General features: G+C 47.5%; 1 protein-coding gene across 1 annotated transcript in view; it reads right to left on the bottom strand.

Annotated features, from left to right (window-relative positions):
* Nucleotides 1–14,733, bottom strand: part of DAPK2 (death associated protein kinase 2) — a 133,485-nt gene extending 118,752 nt beyond the window's left edge. The window contains exon 1 of the mRNA XM_047765928.1: nucleotides 14,639–14,733. Within this exon, the coding sequence (XP_047621884.1) occupies nucleotides 14,639–14,715 (77 nt within the window). The 5' untranslated portion in view covers nucleotides 14,716–14,733. The remainder of the gene's footprint in view (nucleotides 1–14,638) is intronic.
* Nucleotides 14,734–18,100: the final 3,367 nt, after the last annotated feature.

Below are 18,100 nucleotides of genomic sequence, written 5' to 3'. Positions count from 1 at the left end.
CAGATTCAGCTCAGATCTAGCATTGCTGTGGCTCTGGTATAGGCCAGCAGTAACAGCTCCAATTAGACCCCTAGCCTGGGAACCTCCATATGCCGCAGGAGCAGCACTAAAAGAGACTGAAAAACATATATATATAGATACAGATACAGATACAGATACAGATATAGATATAGATATGGATGCCAGAGCTCCACCTCAGACTTTCTAAATTTGAATCTCTGGCATGTATGCACGTGTGTTTGTTTTAAACCTCCTCTATGATTCAATGTACTGCCCAAGATGATAGCTACTGTGCTACATGTTTCAGTTATAATCTCATTCAGTTCTCTAGGTGAGGAAAGATCTATGTTCAAATCCTGATATGATAAGGGAAGTGATATGTCCTCCATTTTACAGATGAGAAAACCAAGACTAGAGAGGTGAAGTAACTTGCCCAACGTCACACAGGCAGTGAGTAGCAAAACTGGGATTCATACCCAAGTTTGACCTCAGAGACTAAAGGACAAATCGTTGACTGTGTATTTGAAGAGGGGTGGTTCAGCTGCCCCAGAGATGGTTCAGCCCTTCTGGAGGGCAGCAGCACTGGGAACCAGTGGGAAATTGAGGCCATGGGAGGTGAAGCCAAGCCAGCTTAGCCAGTGGCTGGCAGTGCTTCCGGGCTAGCAGTGAGTTGACATCTTCCTAGCTCCAGGGAGGATCTTACATTAGGGCTCAGTTGAGATATCAGAAAGAATTTCATGCTCCCAAACTCTGGAAACACTGCTGACTTTTCTGGGTCCAGAGGTGTGTTATAAAATCTCTTTCTTGAAGAAATCGTTTCAAGATTTCTACTTGGACTTGTGTTTACAACACCCTGAGGACACACAACCTTATTATCTATGCCCCATCTGGCCTCTCTGCTCTGAAGGGTAGGGTCTGGATCTTAGTGCCTCTGTTTCCTTATCTGTAAAATGGGGACTGTGACTTGCCACCTGCCTACTTACCCCAAGTGACGTCTCATGATCAAATGAGGTAACAAAGGAGAAGCAGCCCAACCCGGCTCCTCCCTGAGAGCACTTCAATACAACTGACCACTGGGCTTTTAGCATAATCACGTCCATATCTATGACCATTTGCTGGGTCCTTAAGCCCCTTACATCTATTCAAGGAATAGGAAATGAATGATTTTGAAAGCTGCTCAGAACTGTTACCTGCAGTCAGGGAAGCAAAAGTCTCCATCAATGGGGGGAGGTCAGAGGTGGCTTTCTGTGGAGGAAAAAATTTTAAAGGGTCTTTGGTTGTGGAAAAGAGAGGTCCAAGGTCCTTTAAGGGAGCAGTTAAAACAAGCACCTAAACTTCCTATATGTGAAAGAATAGGATGTCTCTTTGGGGCAGTAAGTATAAAGGAGGGTAGCAAATTTAGGGTCTGGGATGGGGTTCAGCAAGGCCCCAGCATCACAGCAGAGATCAGGAGTCAGAGGGGCAGAGGTACCTTTTACCCCACTTTAAACTGTTTTTTTCCCTGCGCAGAAATTCTTCTTGCTACCCACACACCTAACAGGAAACCCAGTTTACCCCACAATCAGCCTCCTCAGAAAGGGGCTTGAGACAGGGTCACAGAGAGAGCTCTGCCTTGTCTCCAAGGAGGAAGGGGTCCTTGAACCCAAGGACCTGAGGCACCACGGAGGATGTGAGCACTCCCAGGGGACACTAAGAAATGCTGGGTCAGGAACAGGACTTCCTGTTGCCCTATAATGGAATTCTCATTATTCTTATTTGGACATAAAAGGAGGGGACCCTAGAAGGCTGGTAAACAACCCTGAGAGACAAGGACCATCTTAGGGTGAAGAAAAGGAGCCTATGAGAGTGAGGCTGCCTGAGGTCCAGCAGCTCACAGTAGCAGAGCCAGCATCACACTTGGGCCTGGTAGCAACAGCACCCTGAGCAGTCACCACTAGTCCAGGGCTTGTCAGCCTCCTGCCCTGGGACCATCCTCCTGCCCCAGGGGGTCCTTCGGTTGCTCCTCAGCTGCCCTCCCCCTCCTGCCCTGTCACCTCCAAAACATCAGTAGGAACATTTGCCTCCTAGAGCCACCCTGCAGCCCCTCCGTCAGCAGCCAAGCTCTCTTTAGCTGGTGGGCCCTGTACCCAGGGTGCCAAATAAACCTCCCGCCAGGAGGGGAGGATCATTTCTCATCCTCAAGGCATTATGGCTGGACCACCAGGGGCCAGCAGCTCAAGGTTCAAGATTAGGATCCTGAGACCTCAGGTTTAGATCCTTGCAGCCAGGGATGGGAGTCAGGGGAGGCAGGGAGGCAGTGCCAGTCATAGAAGTGGATTAGACAAGGACAACTGGGCTTGAAGCAGATTTCTCAATAAATCAAGAGCACTGAACAATTGTATCAACCTCCCCTGTTCTCTGGCAGGGAAGTGAGGGTCACAGGCAGAAAGAAAATCTCGGGCAGCTTGGTACCCCATAGAGAGCACTGGACCAGGGGTCAGAAGACACAGGTTTAAATCCAGCTCTGACACTTGCCTTAGCAAGTTAGTTAAGTTCTCCCAGCTTGAGCTTCCGCATCTGCAAAATGGGAGAAACACCTCCCACCCTAGAGGGCTGCCAGAGGATTAAACTAGGTAATGTCCCACAACTAGTGCAGGACCAGGTTTAGAGAGGATGCAGAATCCCTCATACCCAGACCCCCCCTTTCCTCCCTCCACCCCAACTCCCTGTGGGGGACAGGGCTGACTTACATGGACAGTGGTTCTGAAATTGGGCTTCTCAGAGGTTCCTCACAGGCTGGGAGAGAGAGGGCAGGGGAGGGGGGCAGATGGACCTCTGCTTACCTCTTCTTCCTCCTTTTCCATAACTGCACCTTCACTTTGACCTGTTTACAGGCTTCCCTCACTTTGAATAATCCCCCCCCGCCTCTTTTTAAGTTTTGCTGCTTAAATAGTAAGCCATACTACAGTAGGGGTTCCCACGGTGGCTCAGTGGTTAATGAATCTGACTAGCATCCATGAGGAAGCAGGTTCAATCCCTGGCCTTGCTCAGTGGATTAAGGGTCCAGGGTTGCCGTGAGCTGTGGTGTAGGTTGCAGACACGGCTTGGATCCTGCGTTGCTGTGGGTGTTGTATAGGCTGGCAGCTACAGCTCCAATTTTACCCCTAGCCTGGGGACCTCCATATTCCATGGGTGTGGACCTAAAAGGCAAAAATAAAAAATAAAATAAAATAAAAACCATACTGGGGTTCCCGTCGTGGCACAGTGGTTAACGAATCCAACTAGGAACCATGAGGTTGCGGGTTTGGTCCCTGGCCTTGCTCAGAGGGTTGAGGATCCGGCGTTGCCGTGAGCTGTGGTGTATGTTGCAGACGTGGCTCGGATCCCACGTTGCTGTGGCTCTGGCGTAGGCCGGTGGCTACAGCTCCAATTGGACCCACAGCCCAGAAACCTCCATGTGCTTCAGGAGTGGCCCAAGAAATGGCAAAAAGACAAAAAAACAAACAAACAAACAAAAAAAAACACCATACTAGAGTAGATCAGGAGATAATTGTTGTACAAAGGGCCAGGTGGTAAATATTTTAGGCACTGCATGCCAAAAAGTAAAAACAAGGATGTTATGCAGGTACTTATATAACAAAGGAGAACACTTAAATTTCCACAAATTTTTAAGTTGAAATTCAAAATATAGTAAGAATTGAGTCTGTTTTATTTTGTTTGTTTAGTTTTTGTAACACAGGTCTTCCAAGGAGAAGAATGGTATTTAGGGCGGGGAATAACATTTTGCCTAATTGAGGCCCAGGAGAGTTCTTAATCATCAAGTGGTGCATCTGTAAAAGTTTTTTAGCTCCAGGCCCATTCAAAACAGGTGGCAGACCAGATTTGGCTGGAGGGCTATAGTTTCCCATCCCCTGGCCTAAACACATAGGATCCCTTTCAGGTTAAAGTTCTTGGGCTCTGAAATCTATTTTTGTTGTTTTTTAGGGCCTCACCCAAGGCATATGGAGGTTCCCAGGCTAGGGGTCTGATCGGAGCTACAGCTGCCGGCCTACACCACAGCCACAGCAACACCAGATCCAAGCCAAGTCTGTGACCTACACCACAGCTCATGGCAACACTGGATCCTCAACCCCCTGAGAGAGGCCAGGGATCGAACCTGCAACCTCATGGTTCCTAGTCAGATTCATTTCTGCTGCGTCACGACAACTTCTTTTTTTTTTTTTTTTTTTTTTTCTGAAATCTGCTGAAGGCGGCTTTGGGGTCTGGCGCAATCTCCAGAAGAGAAACTCTAAAGGCTGCAACATCCCTTCAGTGGGAGGCCCTAGAGGCTGCCGGGTCTCATGACCCCCCAACACACACCTGCACTGCATCATTGAGCCCTGGGGTACAGCTGCGGTGGTTGGAACACAGGCCCTAACTCCAACCACTGGGCTTGGCTCTTACCCCTCACCTTGGTCTCCCCGGCAAGCGAGCTCTTTCCTTTGCCCTAAAAACACCCCTCTCCTCAAGCAGCTCCTCTCCCAACAGCTCCTGTCAGAAAGCTGTCTTATAGAAGCAATCCAGCCGGCTTCTAAAAGCAGAGACAAAGAAGTGGAAGCCTTTGCTGGAGTCCTAGAGTCCCCCAAAGACCTTGAACCCCCTCTACCTCTGGGGCAGGGAGGCAACACCATCAGTCTACAGGGAAGACCTCTTCCTCTGGTCCTGATGGGGCCTCATTCATGTCACTCATAAAATGGGAATAATTACATTTGCCTCACTCGCCTTGTGTTACTATCAGAACTTCAAATTATTCACGAAAATGAAACAGAAACACCATGAATAACAGGTAAAGTAGCAGAGAGAACAGATTCAGTTTTAAGGGAGAAGCACAGAAAACAACCACTTTAAATTTCCCCACAGTGAAAACATTAAGGTAGCTTTACAAAACTCTTAAACTACCAACAATACCCCCAAACAATGAAAAAGTACTAACAAAGCCATAAGAAAATGCGCGCATGCTCGTGACCTAGTAACCGGCTCAGTATTTCAGCTTCAACCATCACACAAATCATTCATAACCTTTGACCTGAGTTTCCAGCTCTGGGAATACACCCAGCAGAAATAATGCAGAGGGAGGAAACTCAACAAATACATTCACAGAAACACTTATTTTTAGTAGTGAGAAACAACAGGGAAAGTTAAGTAAATTGGGAATGTTTATACAGCTGATTATTATGAAGGTAATGAAAGTATACAGGCTGTATTTTTTTCAGGCCAGTATTCTTCAAAAATATCTTGTCATAAAAGTCAAAGAAAGGCTGAGTAACTGTCCCTAATTTTAATTAAGGAACTTTAATTAAAATTAAATTTTTTATTTTTTTTTATTTTTTTTTGTCTTTTTGCCATTTCTTGGGTCACTCCCATGGCATATGGAGGTTCCCAGGCAAAGGGTCCAATCGGAGCTGTAGCCACCGGCCTACGCCAGAGCCACAGCAACTCGGGATCCGAGCCACATCTGCAACCTACACCACAGCTCACGGCAACGCCAGATCCTCAACCCTCTGAGCAAGGCCAGGGATCGAACCCACAACCTCATGGTTCCTAGTTGGATTCGTGAACCCCTGTGCCACAACAGGAACTCCCCAAAGTTTTTAATTTTAACAAAATTAAAAACTGGTTAAAAACTGGTACCCAAATCAAGGGTATATGGAAGTGCCGTTAACTGAGGACTGTTGGCCTGCAGCTCTGGGACAGTTTAAAGTCTCCTTTAGTTTTTAAAGGAGACTAAAGACATATGGCAAGGAAAGGCAATACATGGTCTTCCTGGGTCTTGTTCAGCAGGGAGAAAAATGGATTTAAAAAACACTATTGGGGGGAGTGGGAGACACAAACTGTTGGGTGTAAGATAGGCTCAATGATGTATTTATTGTACAATATAGGGAATACAAGCCAACTTCTTTTTTAGGGCCACACCCACGGCATTTGGAAGTTCCCAGGCTAAGGGTCGAATCGGAGCTGCAGCTGTTGGCCCAAGCCACAGCCACAGCCACACCACATCCTTAACCTACTGAGCGAGGCCAGGAATTGAACCCACATCCGCACAGAGACAATATTGGGTTCTTAACCCACTGAGCCACAATGGAAACTCCTTTTGTAAAACTGTAAATGGAGTGTAACTTTTAAAATGGTATAAAAAGTTTAACCAATTTTTTAAAGGAATACTAATGAGAACATTTACAAAATTGAAACAAGGATGATAGCTCAGATAAAAAATATTGCATCAGAGTTATAAGTCCTGAATTTTATTTTATTTAATTTTTTTATAAGTCCTGAATTTTAAAGCTGTACTGTGGTCCTGAAAGAGCGTGTCTGTGTCTTTAGGAGATGCATCATGAGGCTTTAAGAATAAAGAGGCATAATGTCCACAACCGACTCTCAAATGGCTCAGAAACAATAATAGGGAAGAAGGGAGGGAGACAAAAGGAAAGGACAGCAAGAGGAAAGGAGGCAAGGAAGGAAGGAGAGGGGAAGAGGAGGTGGGTGGAGGACAGAGGGCAAGAGCAACAGAGGAGGTGACAAAATTAAAAACTGGTTAAAAACTGGTACCCAGATCAAGGGTATATGGGAGTGCTGTTATTCTGAAAATGTTTCTATTAAATTGGAAATTATTTCAAAACAAAAACATTTGGAGGCTACATGGACTCTGGATACATGGAAGGCTATAATAAGACAATGCTGAGGCAAAGAACAACACAACTCCAAATGTACATGCTGGCGATCAATAAGGAGAAAGCAAAGTGTGCCCATAGATACAAGTATATAATGGTTTTGATTACCCCCCACCCCGAGGACCCTGCCTCCAGCTCACAGTTTTCATGATGCCAACCGAGCTCAAGGAGCCCACTCCCTCAGGGCAAGCTGTCTGCACCTTGTGCCAGCTTCTGACCGAAGCGTGTGCAATGCAGCCACTTTGTTTGAGTGGCTTTGTGCTTTGTTTTCCTAACAATGGGTGATAAAGGCACCTCCCTCCCTCCCTGTCCATGGCCTCTGTCATGCAGGGCCCTATGCAGTCGCCTCTCCACATGTCCTCTCACCCAAGCCCGGGACCTGCAGCTTCTCAGCTCTTGGCAGAGCCCCGACCTCTAGGTGGTTACTGGATTCTTCTGGATTTTATACATAGCTGCCCCGCCCGGGGTGACAGTTTCCTCTGCTGAACAACTGGCACAAGTTTGGGGGGGTCCCCCTATTAGCATGAGGTCTGTTCCAGCTTCTCATTTTATTAGCTTTTGAGGAAAGTACCCCCTTGGCCCCAACTGAGCCCTAATCTCTTCTGGGGCAAGGCCTGAGCCCAAAGTCTCCTCTCTCCATCACAGGGCCCAGAACAAAAGGGGGGTCATTGCTGTGACAATGACCTAGAGGACGGTTATGCACGAGCATATCTACACATGCTCGCTCACGTTTTGGAAACCACTGGCTTGTCTGGGATGCAGCTGTGGCCCAAAAGATTTCCTTGCCACTAACACCAAGCGGAGAGCTTTGTGGGCCCAGCATGGACAAGCTCAGTGTTAGCAGTAAGAAAGTTTTGGGGCAGGAGGGACTAGAAGCCACTGTAAAACTTCTCTGAGCCTTGCTTTTCAAATCTGTGAAGTGGGAATGTGAGCCAGTTCACATCATTCTGGAAGATAGGAAGTCCTGAGCACACATACTAACATGGGGGCAGAAGATGCTTAACTTAAGTCAGTCAATCTCACTGTCTCAGCAGCAGGAAACACAAGCACGCATGTGATTGGAGATGCACAAGAATCCCAGCCCAGGGCGGTAGGTAGGGCTCTGCCCAGAGGTGTTTCTGGCTTGTTTCTGACTCTCTCTGAGATCTGCTGTGTTACACAAAGTGGAATTTCCCACTTGGCTTCTCCTCGATAAGGCAGGTGGTCTGCATTTCTTGAGCCTGTTGCCTAACATTCTGGAGACTGTCTTCATCTGAAAATGGGAATAATAACGGCTCCACCAGGTATTACAAAGATTAAATACAATAATGTATGTCCAGGAAATGGAGGTAATTTTTGTGTTTTGTCTTCCACTATGTGTTTGGGGAATCCAGGATATTCACAGATGCCAAGGCCTAAGGGAGCTGGGGGGCTTGGCTGAGATTTCCTGCCTCAGATTTAACTCAAGGCAAGGTGCAGAGAGCTCTGCAGTTAACTAATGGGTGTCTGTGGAAATTGAGCACTGAACAAGTGTAAAAGGCCTGGGCTGGACACTCTTAGGGGTGTAGGGGATAGGGGAAGAAAATGAACGGATAAGATAAAGGAAGCAGGAGCCCAGCCTGGAGGCATCGGGTCCAGCAGGGAAGATGACTGGGTGACCCCTTTTGTGTAACGCAAGGTATGATGACATCAGCCCTTCACAGAGGTGTGGGTCCAGAATAAGAGGCAATACACCCACAGAAGGAGGTGTGGTAGGATAGGGTGGGTCATGGCAGGCTTTGTGGGGCAGATAGCACTGGACCTAGACCTTGGGGGAAAAGTTTAATTTTTCCAAGACTGAGCAAAGAGCCAAAGCAAAGAGACGACACAGAAGATTTAGGGACCTCTGGCCTCTGTCTCAGTGCTGTCGTGATGCTCAAAGTAAGAGAGCAGATATGAACCTGCCTTCAAAGAGTTGACAGTCCAGCACAAATGAATGTGAGACAAGCCTAATCTCAGCACTGGGACAACCCAGGGCCTGAGCAGGAGCTTAGCATTTGGGGGAATGTTAACTCTGAGCACAGAGGCGTCTCAGGCAGACACAAAAGAGATGTGGGGGTGTGAGAAACAGCCCTGGAAAGATAAGAAGGTAGGAAATAAAAATAGTTGCTCGGTTAAGGCTACTAATCTTTTATTGGCTTAAATGGTCTTTAATTATTTAATTTTTTAAAAATTCATTTTTTATCTCATCCAAAATAAGTCTCATAGATCTATATACAGTGCTGTAAAAGATATCTAATCTATTTCATTAAGTGAGAAAAGCAAGTTGTAGACTGCTAGTGTGATCCCATCTGGATCCAGAGACACACCTGATTTACACAGAAAAGTTCTGAAAGGCAACAGAAGACAAGAATCATCAAAGTCTTCCTGTGGGTGTGAGACTTGGAGGGAGGGCAGAGGGAATTCTACTTTTCCCTTTAACTCGTCATAACTTTATGACATTTGCCAGCATTACTTTTACAATAAATTTCTTTTTTTTTATTTTGTCTTTTGTCTTTTTAGGGCCGCGTCCATGGTATACGGAGGTTCCCAGGCTAGGGGTCTAATTGGAGCTGCAGTCACCAGCCTACACCACAGCCACAGCAACGTGGGATCCAAGCTGTGTCTGCAACCTACACCACAGCTCACAGCAACGCTGGATCCTTAACCCACTGAGTGAGGCCAGCGATCGAACCTACGTTCTCAAGGATGCTAGTGGGGTTCATTAACCACTGAGCCACGACAGGAACTCCTACAATACAATTTTTTTAATTTAAAAAGAAATAATAGGAGTTCCCCATCATGGTGCAGTGGAAATGAATGTGACTAGGAACCATGAGGTTGTGGGTTTGATCCCTGGCCTCGCTCAGTGGGTTAAGGATCCAGCGTTGCTGTGAGCTGTGGTGTAGGCTGGCGGCTGTAGCTCTGATTAGACCCCTAGCCTGGAAACCTCCATATGCCGCTGTTGTGGCCCTAAAAGGACAAAAGACAAAAAAATTAAAGATAAAAATAAATTAAAAATTTAAAAATTTAAAATTAAATAAAAAGAAATAATAAAAGCCCCTTTGCCTCAGAGTTCATCTTGGAAACCCTCTTCCCAAACACAGAGGCAATTAAATCCAAATACCCATTATTATTGTTTTCTATAGAGTTTTGTGGCTAGACTGGGTTATAGAGCCCAGCTTCCCTGGTACATCTGAGCTTGACATACTTCCTGAAGGTTTTTGTTTCTCTCCCCAGAGAGCTTGCCCTGGCCAAGTTGTGGGTGATCTTAACCACAGAGACCCCATGGGGAGACTCAGATCTGGCAGGCAGCTGTCCCAGGGAATTCCTCAGCCCATTTAGGAAGGCTGAGGCTTGAGAGCAGTGGCTCCATTGTGGCCCCTGTCCCTACAAAAGGAGATTCTGCAGGTTAAGGGCCTAGCAGTGTGCTGTGCACATGCCAGCCTCTTGTAGGCAGCAGGGCTTCTGGCCGCTATGTTCACCAGGAGAGCTGGGGAGAGGATGTTGAGAATGTATGGTGTAAAGGTGAGGTAGGCTCCTTGGGGTGGGGGGGCTGTGGATAAAAGTTGAATTCTCATATAGATGAGTTTTCATCTGTTGGTTTAAACCAGCAGAGGGTAGTTGCAAAGCTTCTTTAAGTTCCACCTCCTGTATTGCTGGCTCTGTGGCTCTGGACAATTCCCCTCTCCTCTTTGGGCCTCACTTTCCCTGTCTACAGAATGAAGATGGGGACTAAATTCTTGTTGAGATCCAGTTCAACAGTAATATTTTATGATTTTTGTGTTCCTATAACAATTTAATAATCTAAGTAAAGGAAAGGAATGTAAATATAGGGAAGAAGAAACCACTGATCATTTTATGCTGCTTACATTAAATTACCATATCACCTTAGACAGACCATAGTCATCGCTGGGCCTATCGATCAGCGCCCTTCCCTGGAGAACATCAGGTCTTCCCAAATGCTCACCCTTCTGACTCTGACCCTGCCTCCGTACCCTCAAAATCAAACCAAAAAGACTACTCTACCATACATTGTCTCTCACTCCCCAAAAGCATTCAAATTAAAAGAAAAAAATGAGTTTGTGTTTTATGGGTCCTTATGGTGTGTTGGCCAGAGCTCTAGGGTAGGAGTCAGACCACCAGTCCCCACCCTGGTCTATCATCTATTTCCCACATGACCTTGGACAAGCCACTTCCCTTCTCTGGCCTTTGCCTCATCTATAAAAAGAGGGGTTAGATGGGTTTCTCTTTATAAGCCCTGCTCTAATATTTCCCTGCTCTGCCCTACAGTGGCTACCAGGACTGGAAGAGGTCAGAAGCTACAGGCCAGCATTTCTCCAACCCCTCCCAGAAACAGCAGACAACCTCCAGCATCCCCCAGCAGGCTGGCACCAAAACATGAGCCAGAATACAGGGGAGATGCATGGGGCCAGGCAGGCCCGGGCCATGGCCAGGACACATGGTCAAAGCTGGAATTCAGTAGCTTTTCTCACAAATGTTGTCTTATTTGCAAAATAGGGATGTGCAAGGTCTCCAAAGACATCAACAACCTGTGCTTCAGGGACCAGCCCAGGACAGGGAGCGAAGTTAGAGAGTCCTTGTTTATCAACACATGGTTTTAATTCAGATACAATATGCTTACATACCTTATACAAGTATGGCTTAATATATTTTCATGAAATGAACACACCTGTGAAACAGGCACCCAAATCAAGAAACAGAACAATACCTGCTCCTCCAGAAATCTCCCTTGTGCCCCCTTCCAGTCACCAGTACCCCAAGAATAACTACCCTGACTTCTAGCACCAGGGCTTCATTTTGCCTCTCTTGAACGTCACACAAATGGAATTACGCAGCATGGACTCTTGAGTCTAGCCCCCTTTGCTCAATATGTTTATGCTTTTATTACAGGTAAAAATGAAAAATGACTCTCATTCATTTTCGGTTTTGAAAAAAGGACTTGATGAGGGTCCCAAAGCAATGAGACAGCCCCGTGTCTAGACAAGGGTGCTTAGAGAGCTGAGGAAGTGGGTTCACATACAGTTCCTTCCAAAACAAACACAAGCCTTCCAGCTCTTCACCCTGCAGAGTCCCACACTGTTTTCCTGGGGGCTCCAGAGGCAGGAGGCAGGACCTCGACACCCCAAACTTACTTCAAAGGCCAGAAGCTCTTGTTCACTGAACACCTGCCCTGTGCTCTGTGAGGGACACAATGGACTCAGCATCCCATTAATCCCCACAACCATAGGGTAGCTACTGTTATTATTCCTTTCTTACAGGTTAAAACATTCAGGCTCAGAGAGGTCAAGTAAGTTGTCCTGAGGTTGCACAGCTAGGAAGAGGACCCAAACCTCAAACTATGTGTCCCCAAAGACCAAATCTCTCCACTAGTCCGTGTTGGCAGGGAGCTCACAGGCTAGATGTGGCCTCCAGCTATATATCCAACCTCAACTAGCACTGCTTGTCCCCAGCTCATGTTCCAAGGCCACAGTGGCCTCCTGCCAGCAACTCAGGTCCCAGGTTCTCCCTACCTCCAGCCTGATCCATGCTGCTCCCCTTGCCTGCCCCTTCGGCCTCAGTCACTTCCTCCGAGCACCCTCCCCTGACCACCCAGTCCATGCTAGGTCCCCGATTCTCTCTCAGAGAACCCTACTCTCTCCTTCACAGGTCATTGCACACCCTGGAGTGATTTATCCTTTTTTTTTTTTTTTTTTTTTTTTTGGCTGTGTTCACAGCATACAGAGGTTCCTGGTCCAGGGATCGAACCTGTACTACCCCAGTGACCCAAGCTGCTGCAGTGACAACTCAGATCCTTAACCACTAGGCCACCAGGGAACTCTGATTCATCCTTTTGTGATCCCTTATCACTTGTTTAGTGTCCTTCTTTGGCAATGGAACACAAACTGCAAGAGGACAGGAATGTCTATTTTGTTTGTCACTGCCTCAGACAGTGCCTGGCATGCAGCTCTCCCTCAACAGTGTGTTATGTGAAGAGGGGAGGAGAGACAAATAGGACTGTCCCTTCCAAAGCTGCGCAGTCATCCCAAGGCAGCTCTGGTAGCAGCCTGTTTATGATTCCAGGCAAGACCATTCCTCTCTATGAGCCTCAGATTCCTTGACTGTCAGATGAGGGGCTTGGAAGAAAGACCTCAAAAGGCCTTCCAGCTCCCTGACCTCTAGACCAGAACTCCTGGGACAACAAGCCATTCCAAAGGCCTCAGGCCTCTGCTGCCTCTTACTCATCCAAGTGCAGTTAGTACCTTAGTAAAGTTGCAGGTTTGGGGTGGGGGGGCTCACCAGGCTGTGAGGTACTTGGGACCTTCACACTCTGTTATGGAAGACCCAAAAACACGAGGTCTCTAACAGTTCTAATAGCTCTGATGCACAGAGTCATGGAGAGACAGGACTACAAAGGAAGGATAGATGAAGTCCACAGGAAACTGCTTCTTCCTTCTTCAGAGCCCCCTACCCTGGCTTCTCAGTTCTCAGCCTTCCCGACACAGTCCTACCCAACGCCGCCCTTGTAACACACACAGCCGCCCCCGGGCCTGGCTTGAGCTCCAGGAGGGCAGAGACTGTATCATACTCATCTCTGTACCCAGAGCATTTAGCACAGACCCCTACACATAGGAGATGGCCAACATGAGACCATCAAATCAAATGCCATTGGCAGGACCCACCAGGGTCTGCTTCCGAGGGTGCCATCTTCTCCCTGTGTCCCCAAGGTCAGGAGAAGCACCTGAGGTGAGGAGAAGCTGGCTTCCTACTCAGAGGCAGACTCCAGCCCACCACCCTCCAGCCTCTTCTCAACCCTTCCCAGGCGTAGATTGCCAGGCGTGAGGCTCAAACAGAAGGCCAAGGAGTCACCCCCCTCTGGGGTCTTTGCAGACACTTGCTCCCCAACCAAGCCAGCCAGCCAGAACCAACACTCCCTGAACTTGTAACTATGCCTCCTAATCTTCTCAGAATAAGACTCCTCTGGCTGTGAAGTTCTTCAAAGTAAGAGAATGAGTGCTGACCCAAGAACTCTTTGAAGGAAAAGGCTGCTGTTTGGCACCACGGCTACAGTGGGGCCCTAAATTACTCTGCTGGGTGGGGCTGGGTATATCATGAGCACATGTGAGTGTGTAAGCACCACATGCATTGGAGAGAACGTGATAGGTGTGCAGGTGCAGACAGGACGGGCCAGATCTTGGCCATGTCACTTGCTGGCTGAACATCTTGGGGCAACTTGCTTCAACTCTTTGGGCCACAGTTTCCTCAAGAAAAACAAGAGTAAAAATAATTCCCATTTCATAAATTGTGAGAATCAAATTCCAGGACTGGTGTTCTGTAATCATCTAAACACCACCTGAATATTAGCAGTTGTTACAAACGGGTGGCAAGAAGAGAGCTTCAGAAAAATCTTCATTTTTCTCCAGACAGGAACTACTTTCAGATCTGAGTTTATCCCTGACTGTCTTGTGGGCTGAGCACAGCTGAAAACGCACCCAATAACTCAGACCCGAGGAACCTTCATGACCTGGATCATGTGGCTTTTCGCTCAAGGCAAAGCCATTTTTTCAGGAGGATTACTCCACCTCCCATTTAGGCTCTGAGCCTGTGAAACAAAATCCTGGGAGCTATGGAGAATCCCAAGTAGAATTCGGAGACGAAAACCAACAGGTCGGGTTTCAGTCCAGAGCCTGGGGAGGGCTTTGGGAGAGAAGTAACAGATAAAACAAGAATCATCTAGATTCGCTGTAACTGTCAGCCAGGTTATGCCAAAAACACTGAACCCAACAATGCTAGTCCCTTCTGCTGGCAAGTCTCTATTCCCAGAGATGAATACTTACAGAGCTGCCTATGAGATGAATTACCCTCAGGATTGTTTTTAAAGCTTCTCACGAGTCCTGGGAGGAGCCCATGACCTACAAGATCTACTGACCAGCACACTGCTCACAGCCACTTACCTCCCCAGCTCCTCCCCAATGTCGTAAAAGTCCTCCACCTTCTGCTGTTTGAACGTCTCCATGTTTGGGCTCCTCATGGAGGCCTGAAGCAGACAGTCCTGACACAAGAAGAAACCCAATGTTAGATTTGCCGACTGGTCCCAGTCCAAACCTAGGCCCCAAAGTAACTGGCTGCATGGAGCCAGTAATTTAACCATAACCCACAGCCCTCATTCTTCAACAACAGCCTCAAGTAAGCCTTTCCTCACCAGTAACCCATGATGTACCATTCTTATTTGATTTATATTAATTCATATTTGTTAAAGGGACTGAAAAAGAGCCCTCCTCCCCTTCTTCAGATCTGTCCTGAACCAAGTTCAGAAACACTTCGGCAATTTGTTGTCATTAAATTCAAGTCTACAAGCAGAGAGGCAGCTGTGATGCAGGAAAAGGAGCTTTCTGAGTCAGAAGTTCCAGTCGGAGCCCCAGTTTTGCCTGAGTAAGTCTAAACTGCAGTGTCTTAACATCCTCATCTGTAAAAGGGATTGATATTATAAAAGCCACTATACATCAGGACATTATTTTGTAAACAACAAAATGCAATGGAAAAGTAAGGGATTATCATGACCTCAGCTCCCTCAGGGGCTGTGCCACCCAACTTCAAGTCTCAACTGATTTGTTGACTCTCTCACATCTCACCCCAAGGGTAAGATGGCTGGGAGGGCTGTGACCAATTATGACAGGCATCAGAAGTCAGGAGCCTGAGGTTCTAGTTCCAATTTTGCCCACAACTAGCTCTGTGACCTCATCTCTTGTCATAGGAGCCTCGGTGTCCTCATCTGTCAAATGGAGCTGACTCTGTCTGCCCAGGGCACCTCAGTGAGAACCATAGGCAGCTCTGAGCCATGCAGAGCACTCACCATCCACCAGAAGAGACTTCTGCATCCTCCCCTCCTGGAATTCTCCTGCCCAAGAAGCTCAGCCATTCCAGGGACAGCTACATGCCACCCTGGATAGCACCCCAAGGACAGGGCCCAGGACATAAGTCTGCAAATCACAAAGATAAAACCAGCTACTGGTGGATGCGTCTTTCAAGAGTCATCAGCAAAGGCCTCTCAGAGCTCATTTTGGCTGGCGCTGGCAGCTTTTCTTCCGCCTGGCAATCAGCTACCAACCACACCCAGGCCCCGTGAGCCCCAAAAGACTGTTTTCACCAGGCTGGGTGGAGGCTCCATTATATAAGCGCACATCTCATAAATGCCAAGTGGCCAGAGCTGCTCTAACTCTCAGGCAAAGTATATACTTCACCCTCTTTCTTCCACCTCTGCCTCCTACAAACCAGAGCTATGTCACCAAGATGACACCTGCCTCCCTCCCTCCACTGAGGCACACACACCCCTGAAGACCTCTAGGCAGAGCGGGCCTGGCTCCCTGGCATTACTCTCAGGGTCACCTGCCAAACTCCTGCCTGCCCATCACACATCCTCCTCCCTGCTTGGTCTTCATTCAGTGCTCAGCCAGAGCCTGGCAAGTATGGAATCCTGAAAAGAGTAGGCTTCCAGAGCCCCTGATCTAGACTAGTCTGGGTGTATATTAGCCACATGACACAAAGCACGCTGGCACCCTCTCCAAGATTCGGCCCCCTTCCTCTATAAACAGGGGCAATAACGTCCATATCACCTACTTCACACATCTACATGAGAACCCACTGTGATAAGGACATAAACTGGTGGGCAAATAAGAAGGATGATTATTACTGTTATGGTTTGACTCATCCCATGCCACTGTTTGTGTTTCTGCTTCCCACAGCCATTGAGACACCAATTCTGTTCCCTTCTGAGGAAAAGATACTGGGATCCTCCTGGCAAGTTTGGCTTGACCAGATCAGAAGCCTGGTAGCCCTCACACCCTCACCTCCATCCTGGCAAATCGCTCAAGACTAGCTCAGACAGTGGCAGGGCTGCTATCTATCCTCCTTTTTTTGGTGAAAAAAATACTTCCAAATAAATCATTTGGGTCAGACCCTAGGGGTAGAGCTGGGCATAGCTACTAACTTCCCACAGCTAGATGGAAGCAGAAAACTCCAAAAAAATTCTGTTGGCAGATACCCCGAGTGGTCCCAGGAACAGCTAAGATCCTCCATGTGGCAAGAAGCCAGCTCCATTTGCTATCAGGAGCTCAGCTGGATTTGAAGCAGCCCCAGCCTCTCAGAAAAACAATGAGCCCCTGCCTTGGGCTCCACATCCTGGGTGACCAGGAGCCTCCCAAGCTCAAACTAGGCCCACCAGTTCGGCCCCAACTCACCATTTCTGCAGAGCCACCTCCTCTCTAAATCCTGTATTACAGCCAAAGGTGGTCCTATCCCACTGCCCCTGAACTTTCACCCCTGCCATGCCTTAGCTCAGGTTGGGCCCACCTGGAGAGCCCCTCCTGCAAAACTATTCTGTTCCTGCAAAGCCAGGCTCAAATCAAAAGCAAGCCATCTCAGAGTGCCTGTCGTGGCTGAGTGGTTAACGAATCTGACTAGGAACCATAAGGTTGCAGGTTTGATCCCTGGCCTCGTTCAGTGGGTTAGGGATCCCCATTGCCATGAGCTGTGGTGTAGGTCGCAAACATGGCTGGGATCCCAAATTGCTGTGGCGCTCCAATTAGACCCCTAGCCTGGGAACCTCCATATGCCACAGGAGCAGCCCTAGAAAAAACAAAGAAAAAAAAAGCAAGCCATCTCTATGAGGGTCTATCACCCTTTTTCTTGCCAAAACAGATGAAAATTCTCCTCCTCTTTAAATTCCCAAAGAGGGCTCTTTACACATTTTTAGGGTTAGAGCTTATCACATTCTGGCTCATATTATAAACTATGTTTACGTGTAACCCAGAGGGAGAGAACACAGACTCCGTAGGCACACAGGCCTCAGTTCGAATCCCAGCTCTGCCACTTACTATCACAGGATGACCTTTCTGAGCTTCAAATTACTTACATAGAAAATGAGTATAGGAGTTCCCGTCGTGGCACAGTGGTTAACGAACCCAACTAGTACCCATAAGGACACGAGATAAATCCCTGGCCTTGCTCAGTGGGTTAAGGATCCTGGCCTTGCTCAGTGGGTTAAGTGAGCTGTGGTGTAGGTTGCAGACATGGCTCGAATCCCGTGTTGCTGTGGCTGTGGCGTAGGCCAGCGGCTACAGCTCTGATTAGACCCCAAGCCTGGGAACCTCCATATACCGCGGGAGCAGCCCAAGAAATGGCAAAAAGACAAAAAAAATAATAATAAATAAAATAAAATAAAATGACAATGTCAAATAAAAAAAGAAAAAGAAAATGAGTACAGACAATGCCTAGCATTGGCGACTATTTGGAGAACTCACAAACACTGCTTGTATTCACTGGGACAACTACTTTGGAAAACTGTTGGATAGTTTCTATGGACATACCTAAGAGATATGCCTGGAGATGTTTTCCACACTGGCCCACTTTAGAATGAA

The sequence above is a fragment of the Phacochoerus africanus genome, chromosome 2, assembly GCF_016906955.1.
Source record: "Phacochoerus africanus isolate WHEZ1 chromosome 2, ROS_Pafr_v1, whole genome shotgun sequence".
Lineage (NCBI taxonomy): Eukaryota > Metazoa > Chordata > Mammalia > Artiodactyla > Suidae > Phacochoerus > Phacochoerus africanus.
This window is presented reverse-complemented; position numbering and strand designations above follow the sequence as displayed.